The sequence below is a fragment of the Brienomyrus brachyistius genome, chromosome 15 (genome assembly GCF_023856365.1).
Source record: "Brienomyrus brachyistius isolate T26 chromosome 15, BBRACH_0.4, whole genome shotgun sequence".
Classification (NCBI taxonomy): domain Eukaryota; kingdom Metazoa; phylum Chordata; class Actinopteri; order Osteoglossiformes; family Mormyridae; genus Brienomyrus; species Brienomyrus brachyistius.
The window spans coordinates 11,212,111-11,229,521 of NC_064547.1; the positions used below are offsets into that span (position 1 = coordinate 11,212,111).

The 17,411-nt window shown below is 48.2% G+C and overlaps 1 protein-coding gene across 5 annotated transcripts in view; it reads left to right on the forward strand.

The window, feature by feature from the left end:
* opa1 (OPA1 mitochondrial dynamin like GTPase) overlaps nucleotides 1-17,092 on the forward strand; it is a 38,099-nt gene extending 21,007 nt beyond the window's left edge. For all 5 annotated transcript variants that reach the window (XM_048977669.1, XM_048977670.1, XM_048977672.1 and 2 more), the window contains 4 exons: nucleotides 167-283; nucleotides 1,203-1,296; nucleotides 1,787-1,897; nucleotides 16,523-17,092. In XM_048977669.1, the coding sequence (XP_048833626.1) occupies nucleotides 167-283; nucleotides 1,203-1,296; nucleotides 1,787-1,897; nucleotides 16,523-16,587 (387 nt within the window). In that variant the 3' untranslated portion in view covers nucleotides 16,588-17,092. The remainder of the gene's footprint in view (nucleotides 1-166; nucleotides 284-1,202; nucleotides 1,297-1,786; nucleotides 1,898-16,522) is intronic.
* The last annotated feature ends 319 nt before the right edge of the window (nucleotides 17,093-17,411 follow it).

A 17,411-nucleotide genomic window follows, 5' to 3' on the forward strand; every position in this document is an offset into this window, starting at 1 on the left:
GCTTGTCAGATTTCAAGTCTGCATTAAATGTAGGTGAATGAAGATGTTAAGATGTTAATCAGACAACAGACTTGCTAGTCAGGACAAAAGCAACTCACTTAGGGAGGTGATGCTCTATGAGTTGCCTTATTGTGCTCAACTCATGGTCCTGCCCGCTCGCCTTCAGATTAAGGACACATGGCATCAGCTGTACCGACGTCACTTCCTGCATAAGGCCCTGCTCCACTGCACCCTCTGCAGGAGGGGCTTCCACTACTACCAAAGACACTTTGACGACTCCGAGGTAGGGTGGTTCACTCCTGCCTCTCTGTGTCTGCCTCTCCGCATCTGGCTGTCTGCCTCTCCGCATCTGGCTGTCTGTGTCTGCCTCTCTGTGTCTGCCTCTCTCTGTCTGCCTCTCTCTGTCTGCCTCTCCGCATCTGCCTCTCTGCCTCTCTGCCTCTGCCTCTCTGTGTCTGCCTCTCTGTGTCTGCCTCTCTGTGTCTGCCTCTCCGCATCTGGCTGTCTGCCTCTCCATATCTGCCTCTCTGTATCTGCCTCTCTCTGTCTGCCTCTCCGCATCTGCCTCTCTGCCTCTCTGCCTCTGCCTCTCTGCCTCTGCCTCTCTGTGTCTGCCTCTCCGCATCTGGCTGTCTGCCTCTCCATATCTGCCTCTCCATATCTGCCTCTCTGTGTCTGCCTCTCCGCATCTGACTCTCTGCCTCTCCATATCTGCCTCTCTCTGTCTGCCTCTCCGCATCTGACTCTCTGCCTCTGCCTCTCTGTGTCTGCCTCTCTGCATCTGACTCTCTGCCTCTCCATATCTGCCTCTCCATATCTGCCTCTCTTTGTCTGCCTCTCCGCATCTGGCTCTCTGCCTCTTCATATCTGCCTCTCGTTTTGCTTTTCCTGCCCCCAGCTCTCCTCTAATTTTATTTTCTGATCTCCTTTATGAGTGTGCTTAGCTTCAGTAAACCCCCAGGTGTTCTCCCCCCAAGTACAGATCTTCCACTGACAGGTGCCTGGGACCAGAGATACCTGTTCGCAATTCACATAATTTTTTAATGAATCTTTCGAGACAAATCCTAATGACGCAGCTGTGTAGTCCTGTTACTCTGGGTTTATGATGGTTCTTGAAGCTCGGGCTGTGATGTTGGCCGCCCCCCTTCTCTTTTTACTGGGGGTGGACAACAAAGGGCTGTATATTGTACCTGTTGTTGCAGCTGGAGTGCAATGACGTGGTTCTGTTCTGGCGCATCCAGAGGATGCTTATCATCACAGCCAATACCCTCCGACAGCAGCTCACCAACACGGAAGGTAGGGGGACAGTTATCTTTGATGATGGGTGCAAGGGTTACCTCCTGTGTTTAGGGTCTCCTGGGCTTGATTTGCATATGTGTCCTCCAGGAATTCAGAAACATGCAGATAAGTAAATTGCTTTCTAACTATCCTGTAGTGCAGTGGTAATCAGCCATTTTGCACCACAATCCAGCTTTTATGATGTCTACTCAGTCGTGACCCTTTATCAAGTATAGATATTTACGCTATGATCAAGGGTGTAGTGCATTCTGCAATATATGCCGATCAATGCCTATCGCACAAATCTGATTGGATGTGCCAGTGAATTTTAAATTAAGCATCTGTGGTTTGGCTTCTTGGATTGGTTGAGTGTTCGTTAGTTTTGCGCTTTGCAGTCGCAGACCCAAGACCAGTTTATATTGGTTAATTCTTGGACTGGGGCTGGGAAATATGATGATGAATATGTGTCTATGAATAATGATGCCTTTCTGTTGTCTCTGCTCCTCAGTGAGGCGTCTCGAGAAGAATGTAAAGGAGGTTCTAGAGGACTTTGCCGAGGACAATGGGAAGAAGGTGCAGCTTATTACAGGGAGGAGAGTGCAGCTTGCCGAGGATCTCAGTGAGTGACTTCAAGCGCAATCAGACCCCAGTCAGACCCCGGCCTGAGTATTTAATCGAGTTTCTGTTTGTAACCAGAATCAGAAAGATAGTACTGACTAAGTATGTGAAACATACAAGGATTTTGTTTTGGTTTGTGTGCCCTGGTGTAACAATGTACAAGACAGTTCAAGACTGTATACAAACATATACACATGAAATTGTGCACTAGACTGTCTGCTTGGCCTGTACCGTGTGTGAAGTTAATATCGACATTGCATGATACACACTTGCAGTTGGGTTTGAGACCATCAATAAGTTACACAGATTTTTATTGTCATAGAAAACAAAATGGCAAGCTTTGAAATTATGATTTATGTATTATACATAACAATCTGTCTGAAGTTTACTGCCCTTGCTTTTGCATGTGCCCTCTGAGCCAATCATAATCATTCTCATCCTTGTTGTTGGACTCTCTGATAGATAGTGTGGTGCGTTTGTGAGAAATTTAAATGTAAATAGATAAAAAAGGAGAAAACCGAACAAGAACTGGTTACAAAAAGATATTCATCTCCGGCTGTATGGAAGTATTTTGTATTCCACTGGGAGTATATTGAGTGAAAGCAAGCGATATATCGGCATGGTTTGTGTCTGTTGGCACAACTCGCAGCAACACCAGCAATATATTTGACTGATCTATTGGTAGTTAATAGCAAATTATATTTGGCTGTAATTTAATTTAATTTTCAAATCCTTTGTTGCTTTATAAATATCGCAATATTTATTGGAAAATATTCAAATATAAAAAATTTTTTTTAACATCTTGCAGCCCTACAATCTACCTACACCAATCATTTATTTCTAAACTAATAGTCTCTGCATGTTTATTTGCATCACAACACAATACTAAAGCCTGTATTTTTTTATATAGTGACCTTTTTCTGGAAGTTGCTTTATTAACAGCCCGTTTACAGTTTTATGCATTTGAAATTGTAGTTTAAAATTTGTTGACCAGTAGAGGGCGGTGTTGGTCAGTAAAAATGAACAAGTTCCAAATTAAGGATATATGGCTGAAACCACACTTGCTTTCAGGCATCCAAGACCTTAATTAGACTTAAAGGTTACAATACCAAAGAAATCGATACCATTTCAACCATTTTTTTTGTTTTGCAGCACTATAAATATATAATGACTGGGTGAAATATGGCTGAAACCCATTAATCCAAAAGAGCACTGAAATTGAAATGTGCTGCTGATGTTTCTGGAATTCTGGAAAGTTCCAGGAAGCAACCTTGCACTCAGACTGGAGTTTGTCTTACATCCTTACCGTTGCATTAGTATATATTCTAAAATGTTTGTGTATCTCCACCTGAATGCCAGTGCAGTATGTGTGTTTCTCGGCATATGATAATGGATGCCTTGTGACACAGGTGGTAGGTACTCAGGGAGACTTTGTTACCTTATGTGTTTTTGGATGTAAGTAATTATTTCTCTGACTTCAGATGGGCAGTGTTTGAAGGCCAACCGCAGTACTGATCTGTGTCTGGTGTGTGTTTGCATTTTGGGTGCAATGTCCAGGTATCTCTTAAGGTTAAGCTAGATGAAACCTGTGAAATGTCACAGTATGTATGAAGTTCAGGTAGCGATAAATGTAATTTAGGATTTTTTAAACCCCCCTTACTTTTTAAAATGGCACTCCAATTGCTTTAATTCTCTGTATTAGTATGTTGTGTACAGGCAGTGCCTGAGTTAAGAACATCCAACTTATGGATAACTCATACTCACAAACGAACCGCCATAAATCCTGTTAAATTCACATTACATAATGTGTTTTTACTGTGTGATGGGGGGCTGTTTATGATCACGTAGAACAGGCTCAGATGCAAGCTCCTGGGAGACCAGACGGCATTGCTGACATGTCCTGCACGGCCATGGGGTTGCATAGGGGCTACACCCTTACCAGGTTCTCACACTTCCCTTGCCGGCAGAATCTCCTTAATTGATTATTTGCTCTCTTCCGTTCCACGGCTGAGTCTTGCTCATTCCCAGGTGGATCCGTTTTGTCTCTTTTCCAAATGGCTCTTTATTGTCTTTTTTGTGTGTGATGGTTTTGTTTGTTTTGCTTTAAATTGTTTTTCCCGAATTAGTGATGCAGGTATGTGGCAGAATGCATGCACTGATAGTAGCAGACTAACGTCTCCCCCGAGCTCCAACAGGGTGCGGTGGGAATGCCTGTCCTCCCTTAGCTCCACATGGGCTTTGATCTGCTGTCAAGCCTCATCTGAAGAGCTTACTTCATTTCCTCTTTTTTTAGACTTTATTATGAAAATGCACCCTTGGAAATGCAAGGCAGGACTCCCACGCTTGGAGGCGTTGGAATTCCGGGCCTGCCTGGCCCTGCAGTTGGCTTGCAGTAGGTGGCGCCAATGCCCCCTGCACACGGAGCCCTTTTGATGTGGGATTAGGCAGCGTATGCAGCGGCACGCCAGCCCTCCCGCCACGTTGCTCCCCCCGGCAGGTGTGCTCCCACCCCCTCCCAGTCCCCCGAGGCCGCGGGGGGGATGACAGGCGGCTTGCAGGATGCGTCCAGGCTTGCCTGCCCTCTTGGCCTGCCACAGTGGGGGGAACAGAGGGGATCTCAGCATTCCACACGCCTGTGAGGAATAACACTGTCTGCTTACTAAGCGGCGCCTCCCAGAGTGTAAACAGTGTGCTGGCCGTCAGCACGGGCTCTGTGGTCCTGTACGAAGGCACCGGAAACCTGCCGGCCCCCTGACCTGCCTGGGAGATAGATGTGAGCACATGGGGGGGGTTTCGGAGTTTTGCAGTCTGTGATGATATTTGGTGCTTAGGTTAGGCACGAGGGCACACATGGAAACAGCAGCCACCTGGAGCAGACGGGGGGGGGGGGGGGGGTCAGCCCAGCAGGGATTAAACAGAGAGCTGTGTGATACCTTAACCCCCCGCCCCAGAGGAAAAGGGAGAGCTGCGTAAAGTGAAGGCCTAATTGCTGTAATTAAAAGCGAGAGACTGTCATTGGACGGGCTGACCTGAGGCCGGGGCAGTGAGCCGCGTGGGCTGCCATGCCTGCAGGTTTGGGGGGGACCAGCTACTTCAGCTGGACAAAGAGAGAAGTGCATCCCTGGGGGGCTGCACACTGAGGTAGCGAGCGTTGACTCTCACTCACAGGATCGCGCCGTGATTCTCAGGTTTCATGCAGGTGGGGGGGTTAAACCTCAGCGCTGTGCTGAGTTAAAGCTTGCCCCTGGGAATGGGGGGGGCACCAGACAGCTGTGAGATGTGTGGCCAGCCCAGGCACTCCTGTGCATGTGCAGCCCTCGCACCCGGAACCACACTGGGCTGCTTTAATATGCAGCCTGGCTTTGGCTTCTGTGTAATTAGTGTAATTAGTGTTGATGAACCCGCAGACCCCCCCCCCCAAGCCTACCTGTTCGGGCGTGTGGCTCCCAGTCACAGGGTTGGGGGGCACGGTGGGACCACCCTTCCGCTTGCAGCGTAAACTGTGTATTGGGCCCTGACACCTCTGCTAAGCCATGGTCACACGTTCCTGATAAGGGGGGGGCGGCTGTCTTCTGTCACGGCTACGGCCCCACAGGACACCTAGGCAACAGTTTACATTGGGGAGGCGGGGGGGGGGGGGGGGAGGCTATTGCATGGGGATTGTTGCCGTCAGGAGCGCCGCTGCCCGCATGCCTAGTCTTCTGAGGATTGCGAGATGGGTGAGGGGGTGTCCCACCCACAGACAAATGATTGGAGTGACTTGTTGAGTAGAAGTGGGTGTATGTAGCTCAATCTGAGGCGGCATCCTTGCCCTACCCCCTCCCCGTCAGATATCACTCCTGCAAAAGTGGCACCCCCCCCTCCTCAAATGGAGCTGATGGGTCATTCTGCCTAACCCCCCCCCCCCGTGCTCTGGCATTCCCAAAACAGAGCTGACATGGCTCTGAAAGGGCCCCCTGTGCCTGGATGATAAACACATCCCGGGCCCCACGACCTCCCAGCTCAGAGTGCCGTGGGTGTATCCATAGGCAGCTGCCTGCTGCCCCGACGCTGTCCGGGCCTGCTTCTGGAATGCTCTCAGCCCCTGTCTCTCGTCTCTGTGACCCTCCCATCAAAACTCATCATAACTCTGATCATCATAATGGCCTGCAGAACATCGGTGTCCTTTGGCCATCCTGACTGGGTGGAGGTGTCACCGGCCATCAGCTAGAGAACTTCAAAAGTGGTTTAAATCAGACATAAGATTTGTAGCTTTAGTGAAAGTTTAACCTTAAATTTTTTAATTCACTATTGGGTTGTTACAATTTACCAGTCATGCTCGCTAGAGAAGACTTACCTGTTAATGGACTTCGTTCACTTAATTGATCTTTTGTTTTTGTTTTGTGAGTGATCGTATTCTGGCCAAGACCTGCCAGGGGTCGAGTCTATCTGCAGACCCCAGGAAGCGAGGTGGGGGGCCTGTCATGTGATGCCGATAAAGTTCCAAGACCAGCATTGCTAAGATTAATGAGCTGCTGTTTCCGGCCTCCATTCCCCCGTTATGGACCCTTGTCCACTGCCCTGTCCCCCACCTCTGTATCCTGTCTCTGCCCGCTGACCGCTGCCCTGTCCCCCACCTCTGTATCCTGTCTCTGCCCGCTGACCGCTGCCCTGTCCCCCACCTCTGTATCCTGTCTCTGCCCGCCCCCCGCTGCCCTGTCCCCCACCTCTGTATCCTGTCTCTGCCCGCCCCCCGCTGCCCTGTCCCCCACCTCTGTATCCTGTCTCTGCCCACCCCCCGCTGCCCTGTCCCCCACCTCTGTATCCTGTCTCTGCCCGCCCCCCGCTGCCCTGTCCCCCACCTCTGTATCCTGTCTCTGCCCGCCCCCCGCTGCCCTGTCCCCCACCTCTGTATCCTGTCTCTGCCCGCCCCCCGCTGCCCTGTCCCCCACCTCTGTATCCTGTCTCTGCCCGCCCCCCGCTGCCCTGTCCCCCATCTCTGTATCCTGTCTCTGCCCGCCGCCCGCTGCCCTGTCCCCCACCTCTGTATCCTGTCTCTGCCCGCCGCCCGCTGCCCTGTCCCCCATCTCTGTATCCTGTCTCTGCCCGCCCCCCACTGCCCTGTCCCCCACCTCTGTATCCTGTCTCTGCCCGCCGCCCGCTGCCCTGTCCCCCACCTCTGTATCCTGTCTCTGCCCGCCGCCCGCTGCCCTGTCCCCCACCTCTGTATCCTGTCTCTGCCCGCCCCCCGCTGCCCTGTCCCCCACCTCTGTATCCTGTCTCTGCCCGCCCCCCGCTGCCCTGTCCCCCACCTCTGTATCCTGTCTCTGCCCGCTGCCCACTGCCCTGTCCCCCACCTCTGTATCCTGTCTCTGCCCGCCCCCCGCTGCCCTGTCCCCCACCTCTGTATCCTGTCTCTGCCCGCTGCCCACTGCCCTGTCCCCCACCTCTGTATCCTGTCTCTGCCCGCTGCCCACTGCCCTGTCCCCCACCTCTGTATCCTGTCTCTGCCCGCCGCCCGCTGCCCTGTCCCCCACCTCTGTATCCTGTCTCTGCCCGCCGCCCGCTGCCCTGTCCCCCACCTCTGTATCCTGTCTCTGCCCGCCGCCCGCTGCCCTGTCCCCCACCTCTGTATCCTGTCTCTGCCCGCCGCCCGCTGCCCTGTCCCCCACCTCTGTATCCTGTCTCTGCCCGCCGCCCGCTGCCCTGTCCCCCACCTCTGTATCCTGTCTCTGCCCGCCCCCCGCTGCCCTGTCCCCCATCTCTACCCTCTTCTTCCTGTGTGTCCCATTTCCTTTAAGCTTTTCCAACTTAATAATTATCTTCCTATAGTTTTGTAACGGATTGGTTTTATCAATGAAAAAAATTAACTTTAGCTGAAATTCAGTTTTGACGAATAGTGATGCTGATGCATAAAAAATACTGCAACTGAATTAAAGCATGTAAGTAGTATGACTAACTAACACTAACCCAGAGGAATGTGTTACAATGAGAGCTGCCTGTAGCCCCCTGCAAAGGCGCTTAATTATGTGCGTCACTAGGCTATGAGGTAAGTTTCTGCCATATAAGGAGATGTTTCCCAGGGGCTGTCAGTGCTGATTGAGTGGTGGTCCAGGGGTGCTGTGCTCCAGGTGGACTCCCTGCTTAAATAGTAGCCTACAGTGCTGCACTGTTTGGCTCTGTAACTAAAGTACTGGGCCGAGCTGTAACCCAGCACCCAGAAACATATACACAAACAGAAAGCCTGCGTGTTGTTTGCGGTGAATAGTGTAATTTTGTCAGCATGGGGTTTTTGTCGCCATAATCAGAATCACATGGTTTTCAAGAACACACGTTTTATCCATCAGCGAATGAATGAAGTATTGCAAGCCTAATTCCCATAAAACAAAGCTTGTAGCAATGGGGGTGGTCTGTAATTTAGCGGATAAACGATAACCAAAAACTCATGTGAACGCTGATGGAGATCAGGCCCGTATAAACTTAACAAGTCATATGTACGCTTTGGGGTGGTTGGGCTTTCTAGCCATCAAGCCTAGTTGATGTAATGGTGAGAATAAGATGGATGAGCCGGTAATGGGTAACTGGGACGTATGAAAGGACTTGGCGAGATCCAGCCCTGGCTACAGCAGTTTAAAATGAAAATGATAAACTGGTAAGAGGTGAATTTAATTATGTGCAACTTCCTTGCGATGAGGAATTCAGTTTGTGTTGGGCTAAAGACCTCTGGCTTAGACCAAAAAAATAAATGTGAAGTCTGCCCAGATGGATTCCATGTTAGTCTTTATGTGGGTAAAGCTAGTGCTCGTGTATTAACAGTTCAGATTACTACAGTACTTCCTCACCATTTGTGAGAAGCACCATTATTATATTTGTTTAATTTAATTTAACATATAGCATATATAACACGTTTAAAGAGTTGCTGGGCACATTTCACTGAAGCCACTTCCAAATGTGGGGGTGTTGCACTGCTATGTTTGATGACAGTGTACATTCACCTCTTGTTTAAACTGGAAACCAGGGGTTCTTCTGTTAAGCTTTTATCAGTTTTTCCATTTAAGCTGCCATTGTGCCACATTTATTTTCATGTATTACTATCTAGAACCCCACTGTATTTTGTCTCAGGACACACAATTATCTCATGCAATATATATTTTTTGTCATTTATGCCCTATCCAAATTTCCTTGTCCTTTGTAAATCCAGGGCTGCAGTCACTGTGTGGTCACTTCCCAAATCCGCTGGTCTTTAGGGTTAACCTAGTTGTCCAGAATTGTTTGAATGCTAGTGCTTGTTTTTTTCAGTTGGAGTGGTACAACTGAGTGATAGAGAGAGAGAGACATACTTTATCCAGAAAGAAATTTAGGTTCCCAGTAGCTTATACACAGTATACATACACATAGGCACACAGACCTATGACATTCATGCACACATACATACTGCAACAATACAAAGGAAAATAACAGGGCAGTGTACTATACAGGACTAAACACTTAAGTCCATCACACTCCTCCGCTTCCATGTGACGTTGAAGAGTTGCATGGCCCTAGAGACAAAGGACCTTCTGAACCTGTCTGTTCTGCATGACAGAGACAGGACCCTATCACTGAACATGCTCTTCTGTTTGGAGAGCATGCTCTTCTGATGTCAGTAACTCCAGCTCCATGCCCACCACAGAGGTAGCTTTCCTCACCAGCATATCCAGTGATCCAGCATTCCTCTTCATAGTGCTGCCTCCCCAACATACCACAACATAGGAAAGGACACTGAGCATGACAGACTGGTAGAACATGAGCAGGAGATTGCTACAGACATTGAAGGACCCCAGCCTCCTAAGGAAGTACAGCCTACTCTGCCCATTCTTGTAAAGTGCTTCAGTATTGGCAGACCAGTTCAGTTTATTGTCAAAGTGGACCCCCAGGTACTTGTATGTACTGACAGTCTCCACATTCATCCCGTCGATGGTGACAGACGGCAATGGAGGGGCAAACCTCCTGAAGTCTGCTACCATTTCCTTCATTTTGGTGATGTTCAGCTGCAGCTGGTTGGTTCTACACTATCCCACAAAGTCCTCCACAAAGCTCCTATACTCAGCCTCCTGCCCATCCTTGATACAGTCTACAATTGTAGTGTCATCAGAGAACTTCTGCATATGGCACGAATCTGAGTTGTACTTGAAGTTTGTGTGGTGTACAAGGTGAACAGTACAGGAGAGAGACCAGTTCCCTGTGGCGCCCCAGTGCTGCTGACCACAGCCCCAGATGTGATGTCCCCTAGTCTAACAAACTGGGGCCACTTAGGAGGAGGTGGAGCAGCAGCCGCTCAAGGGTCTTCATTACGTGTGAGGTGAGGGCAACCGGCCTAAAGTCGTTGAGTTCTTTGGGGTGTTGCTTCTTGGGAACTGGTACCAGGCATGATGTTTTCCATAGTGTAGGTACCCTCCCCAGACGCAGACTCAAGTTGAAGATGTGTTGGAGTGGCTCCCCCAGTTCCACAGCATAGGCCTTCAGCAATCTTACACAGATTCTATCTGGCCCAGCAGCTTTCAGTTTCAGCCTCGTCAACTCTCTTCTTACCTGGTCTACAGTAATCAGTAATAGTGTGGTGGTGGGGGGGGGACACTTGCAGAGTCTGGTAGCAGTGGTGGGGGGGAGGGGGGAGTTTGCAGTGGAATGTCACCTGTTGGCAAAGGAGGTGTGGGTTTGATGGCTGTTCCATCAGCAGACCCATCAGCAGACACTTGCCCAGCAGCTCACAGGAATGTCACAGGTTGGCAACGGAGGTGTGAGTTCGATGGCTGAGACGTCAGCAGACAATGCCCAGCAGTCAGTGTCCAGTGGAATGTCCCAGGTTGTTGAGGCGTTGGGTTGCTCGCTGTACACCCAGCAAACAATGGTGGGGGATGTGTTGGGGTGGTCGCTGCAGCAGTTACAATGGCACGGCGATTAGCAGTAGTGGCAGAGTCATCAAAACCGTTATAGAAATGGATTTAGTTGATATGCTCTAGCCACATCACCCTCTGCCCTGGTGCTGTTTTTTCCCGCATCATGTGATCTGCTTCATTCCCTTCCATACCTCTTTCATGTTGTTTTCTTCCAGTTTCCTTTCAACCTTCCTCCTGTAAGACTCCTTTGCCTCTTTCAGAGCTCCTTCTGCACACGCCTCAGTTCAGTTAAGTCACCATCCTTAAACGCCCTCTTCTTCTCATTAAGGAGGTTTTTGACATCACTGGTCACCCAAGGTTTGTCATTCGGGAAGCAGCGCACAGTCTTTGTGGGAAGTGCAACTTCCATGCAGAAGTTCAGGTAGTCCGGTGTGCAATGAGTGACCTTCTGTAGATCCTCTCCATTCTGTAGCACACTCCAGTCAGTGATTCAAAACAGTCTGTCAAGGCCTCTTCTGCTTCTGGTCTCCACTTTCTGAAGGTGCGTGTAGCAACTGGTAGCCTCTGTACTTGTGGCTTGTATCTTGGCTGAAGATGATTGAGGTTGTGGTCCGACTTTCCCAGTGGAGGTAGGGGGGTGGAGCTGTATGCATCCCTTACGTTTGCATACAAGAGGTCTGTTGTCCTATTTTTCCTAGTCGGGCATTCAACAAACTGGTCAAAATTAGTGAGGGTAGAATCCAGTGTTACATGATTGAAGTCCCCAGAGATCGCAAAAAAAACGCATCTGTGTGTTGAGTTTGGAGCCTTGCAATTGTAGAGTGAATGATGTCACACGCTGTGTCCGGAAGGGCTCGTGGCGGAACATAAACACTAACAGAGAACTCCCTCAGCATGTAGTACGGCCGGAGACTAACCGCTAATAAGTCGACATCCTTACTGTATACAGTCTCTTTAACTGTAACATGACCAGGATTACACCTTCTGTTATTTATGTACAGCGCCAGTCCCCCTCCCCTCTTCTCGCCCAAAAGTTTGTAATCTCTGTCCAAGCGAACCACGCTAAATCCCAATAGCTCTACATTAGCAGTGGGGATGCAGCTAGTTAGCCACGTCTGCGTCCGGCATATCAGACTACATTCTCTGAACAACGTCTGGTTCCTTACTAAGGCAGCCAGTTCGCCAGTCTTATTATTAAATGAGTTCACGTTCCCCATCACTATCGATGGAATTGAAGGCTTGTATCTCCACTTCCTTTCCCATCTCCTCGCCCTCACCTTGACTCCTTGGAGATGTTAAAGTGAACGCCGCCGGCATTCCTTCGTAGCGCGACCAGCTGATTCCTCGTAAAAACAACTTTCTTGCTGCCAGAGCATTGCAATTCCAGTTCCATATCCACAGGATAGAATTGTGTATCCACAGGATCAGGTTGTGTAATACAAGAGTTGCAAAGTAAAAAAAAAAGGAAACAAAAAGGCATAGAAAACACAAAGACACAGAGCTGAAGGATATGCTGCTAGTCACGTCAACGCCTAATGATGAAAGTAAAGTGTGAGTTCTCTTCACTGGAGATTTAAGAATGAATTTATATTCTGAAATATGTATGACGTTATATATACCCTTCCCCTGCCTTCCACCAAGATTTAGGCTTGGCCACGATTGTCCATCAGGCCGGCTTTACTTTCCCTGTACTGCATATCACTGCATTACTGCATGGCCATGTTTTCCCACCAGGCTGGCTTTACTTTCACAGTACAGTACATCACTGCAATACTGCATGGCCAAGTTTGCCCCTCAGGCTGGCTTTACTTTCACTGTACGGTACATCACTGCAATACTGCATGGCCGCGTTTGCCCCTCAGGTTGATTTTACTCTCGACATATGGTGCGTCACTGCATTACTGCATGGCTACCATTGCACATCAGTCCGGTTTTACTTTTGCTGCACAGTACATCACTGCCTTACTATAACCATGTTTGCTCATCAGGGCAGCTTTACTTTCACTGTACAGCACATCACTGCCTTACTGTATGACCATGTTGACTCATCAGGCCAGATTTACTTTCACTGTACAAGTACATCACCTCATTACTGCATGGCCATGTTTGCCTATCAGGCTGGCTTTTCTTTAGCTGTACAGTGCATCACTGCATTACTGCATGGCCACGATTGCCCATCAGGCTGGTTTTACTTTCACTTACACTTCATCCTCCATTAAATAAATTAGGTTTCCTTGTCCTTCCTCTTCCCTCCCACTGAATGGTTGCCGATGCCTCGCTCTCTGTGCCCTGCACCGTCACTCTCCCCCTCAGCCACACTGTTTCAGAGTCTAATTACAGGTCAATTAAAGGCTTTAGTCGCTTCTGCAAGAGCTGGAAGCTTAGCAGCGAGAGGGAGGCTGTGAAAGAGATATCATTTCATTGAGAAAGTGAATGGGGGGATTGTGGAGGACTGCTGAATGGAAGAATCCTGCACAGCGCCTATGAAAGGGGTTGCTGGGATAGGGGCCAGAGGATTATGGGAATATTCATGATGGAATAAAGGAGGGTCATGAATTGATGTTGCTAGCAGCTCATCTTTTAGGTAAACAATTCCTAAATGGACTTTAGATCCTGCGTTCCTTGGAGGTACAGGGAACAGTGACTTTGTTGCATTTCTTTTCCTGAAAAAGGGAAGTCTGTCTCCCCTTTGTTGTTCTCTTGCATCGCCCCACCAAGAAAAAAACAGATGGTAGTGGACAATAAATATCCATTTTACACAGTCCACTTAACTGAGACTGAATGTTCCATCTAGCTGGTCGGCCCTTGTTCTGTAAGACCACCCTGCACTTCAAAGTTACCTTTGTTTTTGTTTTTCTTTTGGAAAATTGGGTTTTCAGTTCAGCATCACAGCAGAACATCTAATCAACATTGCCTGTTTATTAGTTGCGCTGGTCCTTATTGGCAAACCTAACTTTGAATATGACACAGTTACCTTCAACAGGTTCATAAGTGGTAAAGGTAATATATACCTTTACCAGTATGTTGGTTGGTATTATGTAATTTGGCCTGCCAGCTTTTTCGAGTGCTTTCCAATCCTCTGTCTGTCTGACTCAATCCAGCCAGCATTTATGCCCCATTCAGGTCCCCTTGTCCTTTCTAAATCCAGGACTGCAGTCAGTGGGTAGTTACTTCCCAAACCTGCTTCTATTTAAGGTGGCTATTTACTTTGAACAACGTCCAGACAAGATGAAATCGAACACGTCGGCGAGAGCAATCTGTCACATACTTAAAACGACGCTGCCACCTTGTTGTGTTGTGTCACACCACAACCCTAGAGGACGCAGAATGTTTTTGATGCAGCAGACCTACATACCGAGCACAAATAAATGTATTGTGGAGAGTGTGGGAGTCATTTTAGTAAAGGAGATGACAGCTCTTTTGAAATGGAAGTTGCCCTCTTTATCAGCAGCCACTTACTAGCAGCCAAATACTAGCAGCAGCACAGACAGGGAAGCTAACAATTTATGCGTCACGGTTAGAAACTAATAAAACATCCATCCAATGGCAATCTTTGCATGGTAATGACATTTACTATTAACAGAAATACACATATTAATTTTCACTATTTGAAGTGTGGTGCGGTGCAAAGCATATAAGATACTAGATACTAAATTTGTGACATACATGGTTATACAAGTACAACATGTAGTGAAATGTACCCTGAATGACCCTTAGACTGTGAAAATCAAATCGAAAATAGAATTAAGAATGTCAACAATGAACTGAAAAGTTACAATAACTTAAATGTATACATAAGAGGAATACAGTACGAGCATGCCAGTAACTGCATAATTAGTCCTGCTGACCAACCTTGCAGTGTCACATTTATGCCAGTCAATCGTGGACAGGAGTGGGATCATAACAAAAGTAAAGTTTTGCCTCGGGGCCCTGCACAGGCCGTGCGCCAAGACAGTGATCGCCGCAGCAATTACAGCTCATACAACATTGTACTGCTAAAACAATGTTGATTCAGTCCATTTCATTGGAAGCATATATACAGCCACCTTTAGGGGTGACTTAGTTGTCTGGAGTCATAGGTAAGTTTGAATGCTGGTGCTGAACTTTTTTGTAGTTGTAAAACTCCATGAACTGCATGTTAAAACTCCATGAACTGCATGGTAAAACTGCATGAGTTCAGGCACTGGGTCACGTTTTACTTCTCTCGTGCCTAGATCCCTGTTATTGTAAAGCGATAAGTGTGGCCACACGTGAATGGCCCCTTCTGTCTGCCCCTCCCCCCCCCCCCCCCCCCCGTGTACACAGTCCGCTCCGGTGCTGGATCGTGTTTCAGCGTCACACCTGCCATGTCAGAGCAGCCGCTCCCCCCACTCCCATGGCTAGGTGCTGTAATCTCTCCCCTTCTCCTTTGTGCCACGATATGTTAACAGAGTATCAAAGGAGCATGAGTATCTCTCAAAGCTCACTAAGCACGGGTCAGGGACGTGCTCCAATGCCCCCCCCCACTGATATCTGCACCAGGGCATTATGTACACCCTCTCTGGAGTGCTGGACCTCTAAAAACGACAACCAGCCCAGCCTGCATCGTGACTGTTTTTGACATACTTTTCAGTCTTAGGTCTGTGTACCGCCCAGTCGAGGAAGAACTGAGACCCATCCATAAATATGCACACAGTGGTGTTTATAATGCAGAGGAACAGTTTAAAGTGGTTTCTGTGTAACGTGCTTTGTAGAAGGGCTGCTAATAAGACTGTCTGGAAGGGAACCCATTCTCTGGCCTAACTGAACCTGCTGGGTTTAACCAAGTGGCCAAAAAAGGAAATCCGCTGCTTCGCTTTCCCAGTCCTTTGAGACTGTACAGGGAATCAGGATGGCCTCAGGAATTCCCAGCCACTGAACCAGCCAGGAAGGCCACCGCTGCAGCCGCTTCCTGAATAGTGGTTTTGTCGTGAAGATTTGGACTTGGTCTTGTTTAATTTGTGTTTGAAAAAAGAACCTATAGATTAATGTACTGTCGTGTGAGAATACACAAAGCATTACTATTACAGAGGGATTTCACTCTCTGTCAGCGGAGGGGGGGCTGCGGGGGGTTTGGCTTGGGAGGAATGGGGGGGCTGGTTTCTAACTGGCGTAAGTGACAACTGTCATTTAGGGCAGAACAATACATATATCAGGAGGTGACACTTTTTCTCCTTCTTCTTCGGGATTTCGAACTCCCCCGGTGTTTCCTTTCCCTGTAGTGGCATCCCTGCTCTGAGGGACAACCACGTAATAATGGCCATGTCAAGGGGCTTTGATGTGGCCTGCGTGGAGGTTACGTCCCCCCTGCTCCGTGGGGCTAAGTGGAAATTCACACCGGCCTTTCATTATTAGATCTACTTACAGCATCAAAGTGCACCTTTCTGGTCTTAAAGCGGTGATGGGAACCATCTGCTCGGCATCGCGTGGATGATTGAAAGGCAGTGGGAGGTGCACAATGGTGCCCAACTGCTCTCCTGTTCCAGAAAGAAAAATAGGGCAAAATATGATCATTGTTTACAAGCAGAGCTGGGAGCTTTCGAGGCTTTACCAGGCAGATTCTGCAGGGCTCATCTTGCTGCCTATGAATTAGTCAATGATGACATCATGTCACAAGTTCAGCGGGGGCAAAGGCCACCGTGTGGTCTTTGCACACCTCTAGAGGGTGCCGCAGGAATCTTCAGAGCTCCATTCGTGATTCTAAGGTACATGTACATTTATCTGATTTTGTGTTTTTCTCTTTTGCACAGAAAAAGTTCGGGAAATTCAAGAAAAACTTGAAGCCTTCATCGAAGCTCTTCACAAGGAGAAGTAACGCAGGCTATGTGACCTTCCTGGAAATGTGCGACATTATGCAGTGCCGACTGTTCCTTCTTGGTTCGCCTATTGCAGCAGCACTGCATTTGAGAAGCAATGTAACATTGTAATGTGTGATTAAATAAATTATTGTCGGTGGCGGTGTGCGCCGCCCTGCAGGCCAATCGTTGCCCTTCTCTAGACATGCAGCTGCTCGCTGTCAGTAGGGGATTTGTGACTGGACACAAACTGCAGGTCACTGGCAATCCGAGAAAGGCTGCTGCTTTTTCCTCCACCTACAAACCCCACCTCCCCAGCCCCCGATTTTAACATTGGGGCACAGTTTAATTAAATTAACAAAGGAAAAAATTGTAAAGTATTAGTAATGTCGATACAGTAAAAATAATAAAGGGAAAGTGGAAATAATGTGGGAGTTTGTGGAATTTGACCACACACTTGTTTGTCACGTTGCTAATGCAGTGTGACTATGATCACGCTTTCATTAAAAGTGTTTGGTTTATTTATTATGAATCATTCTTCTTCCACACTAGAATCCAAGAATTTAACAATCGGGGGAGGGGGGCGCATGGCTTTCTGGATTAGAGCAAATTCCTCCCTCTCTCCAATAATTCAGGAATTTCTAATGAGAACTGTGTTTGGCTGCAGTTCCTTTGCAAAGTGAAAGTTACTTGGACCAAAAAGCTCTGCACTATTGTCCATTTGTACACGCTACTCTGCAAACAAAGAAAAGTCTGAAGAATGATCTCTGTTATAAGAAAACAAACATCATTCCGTGACACTTCTGTCATGCCGCTGGGACCCCATACCCACATGATCTGCGCC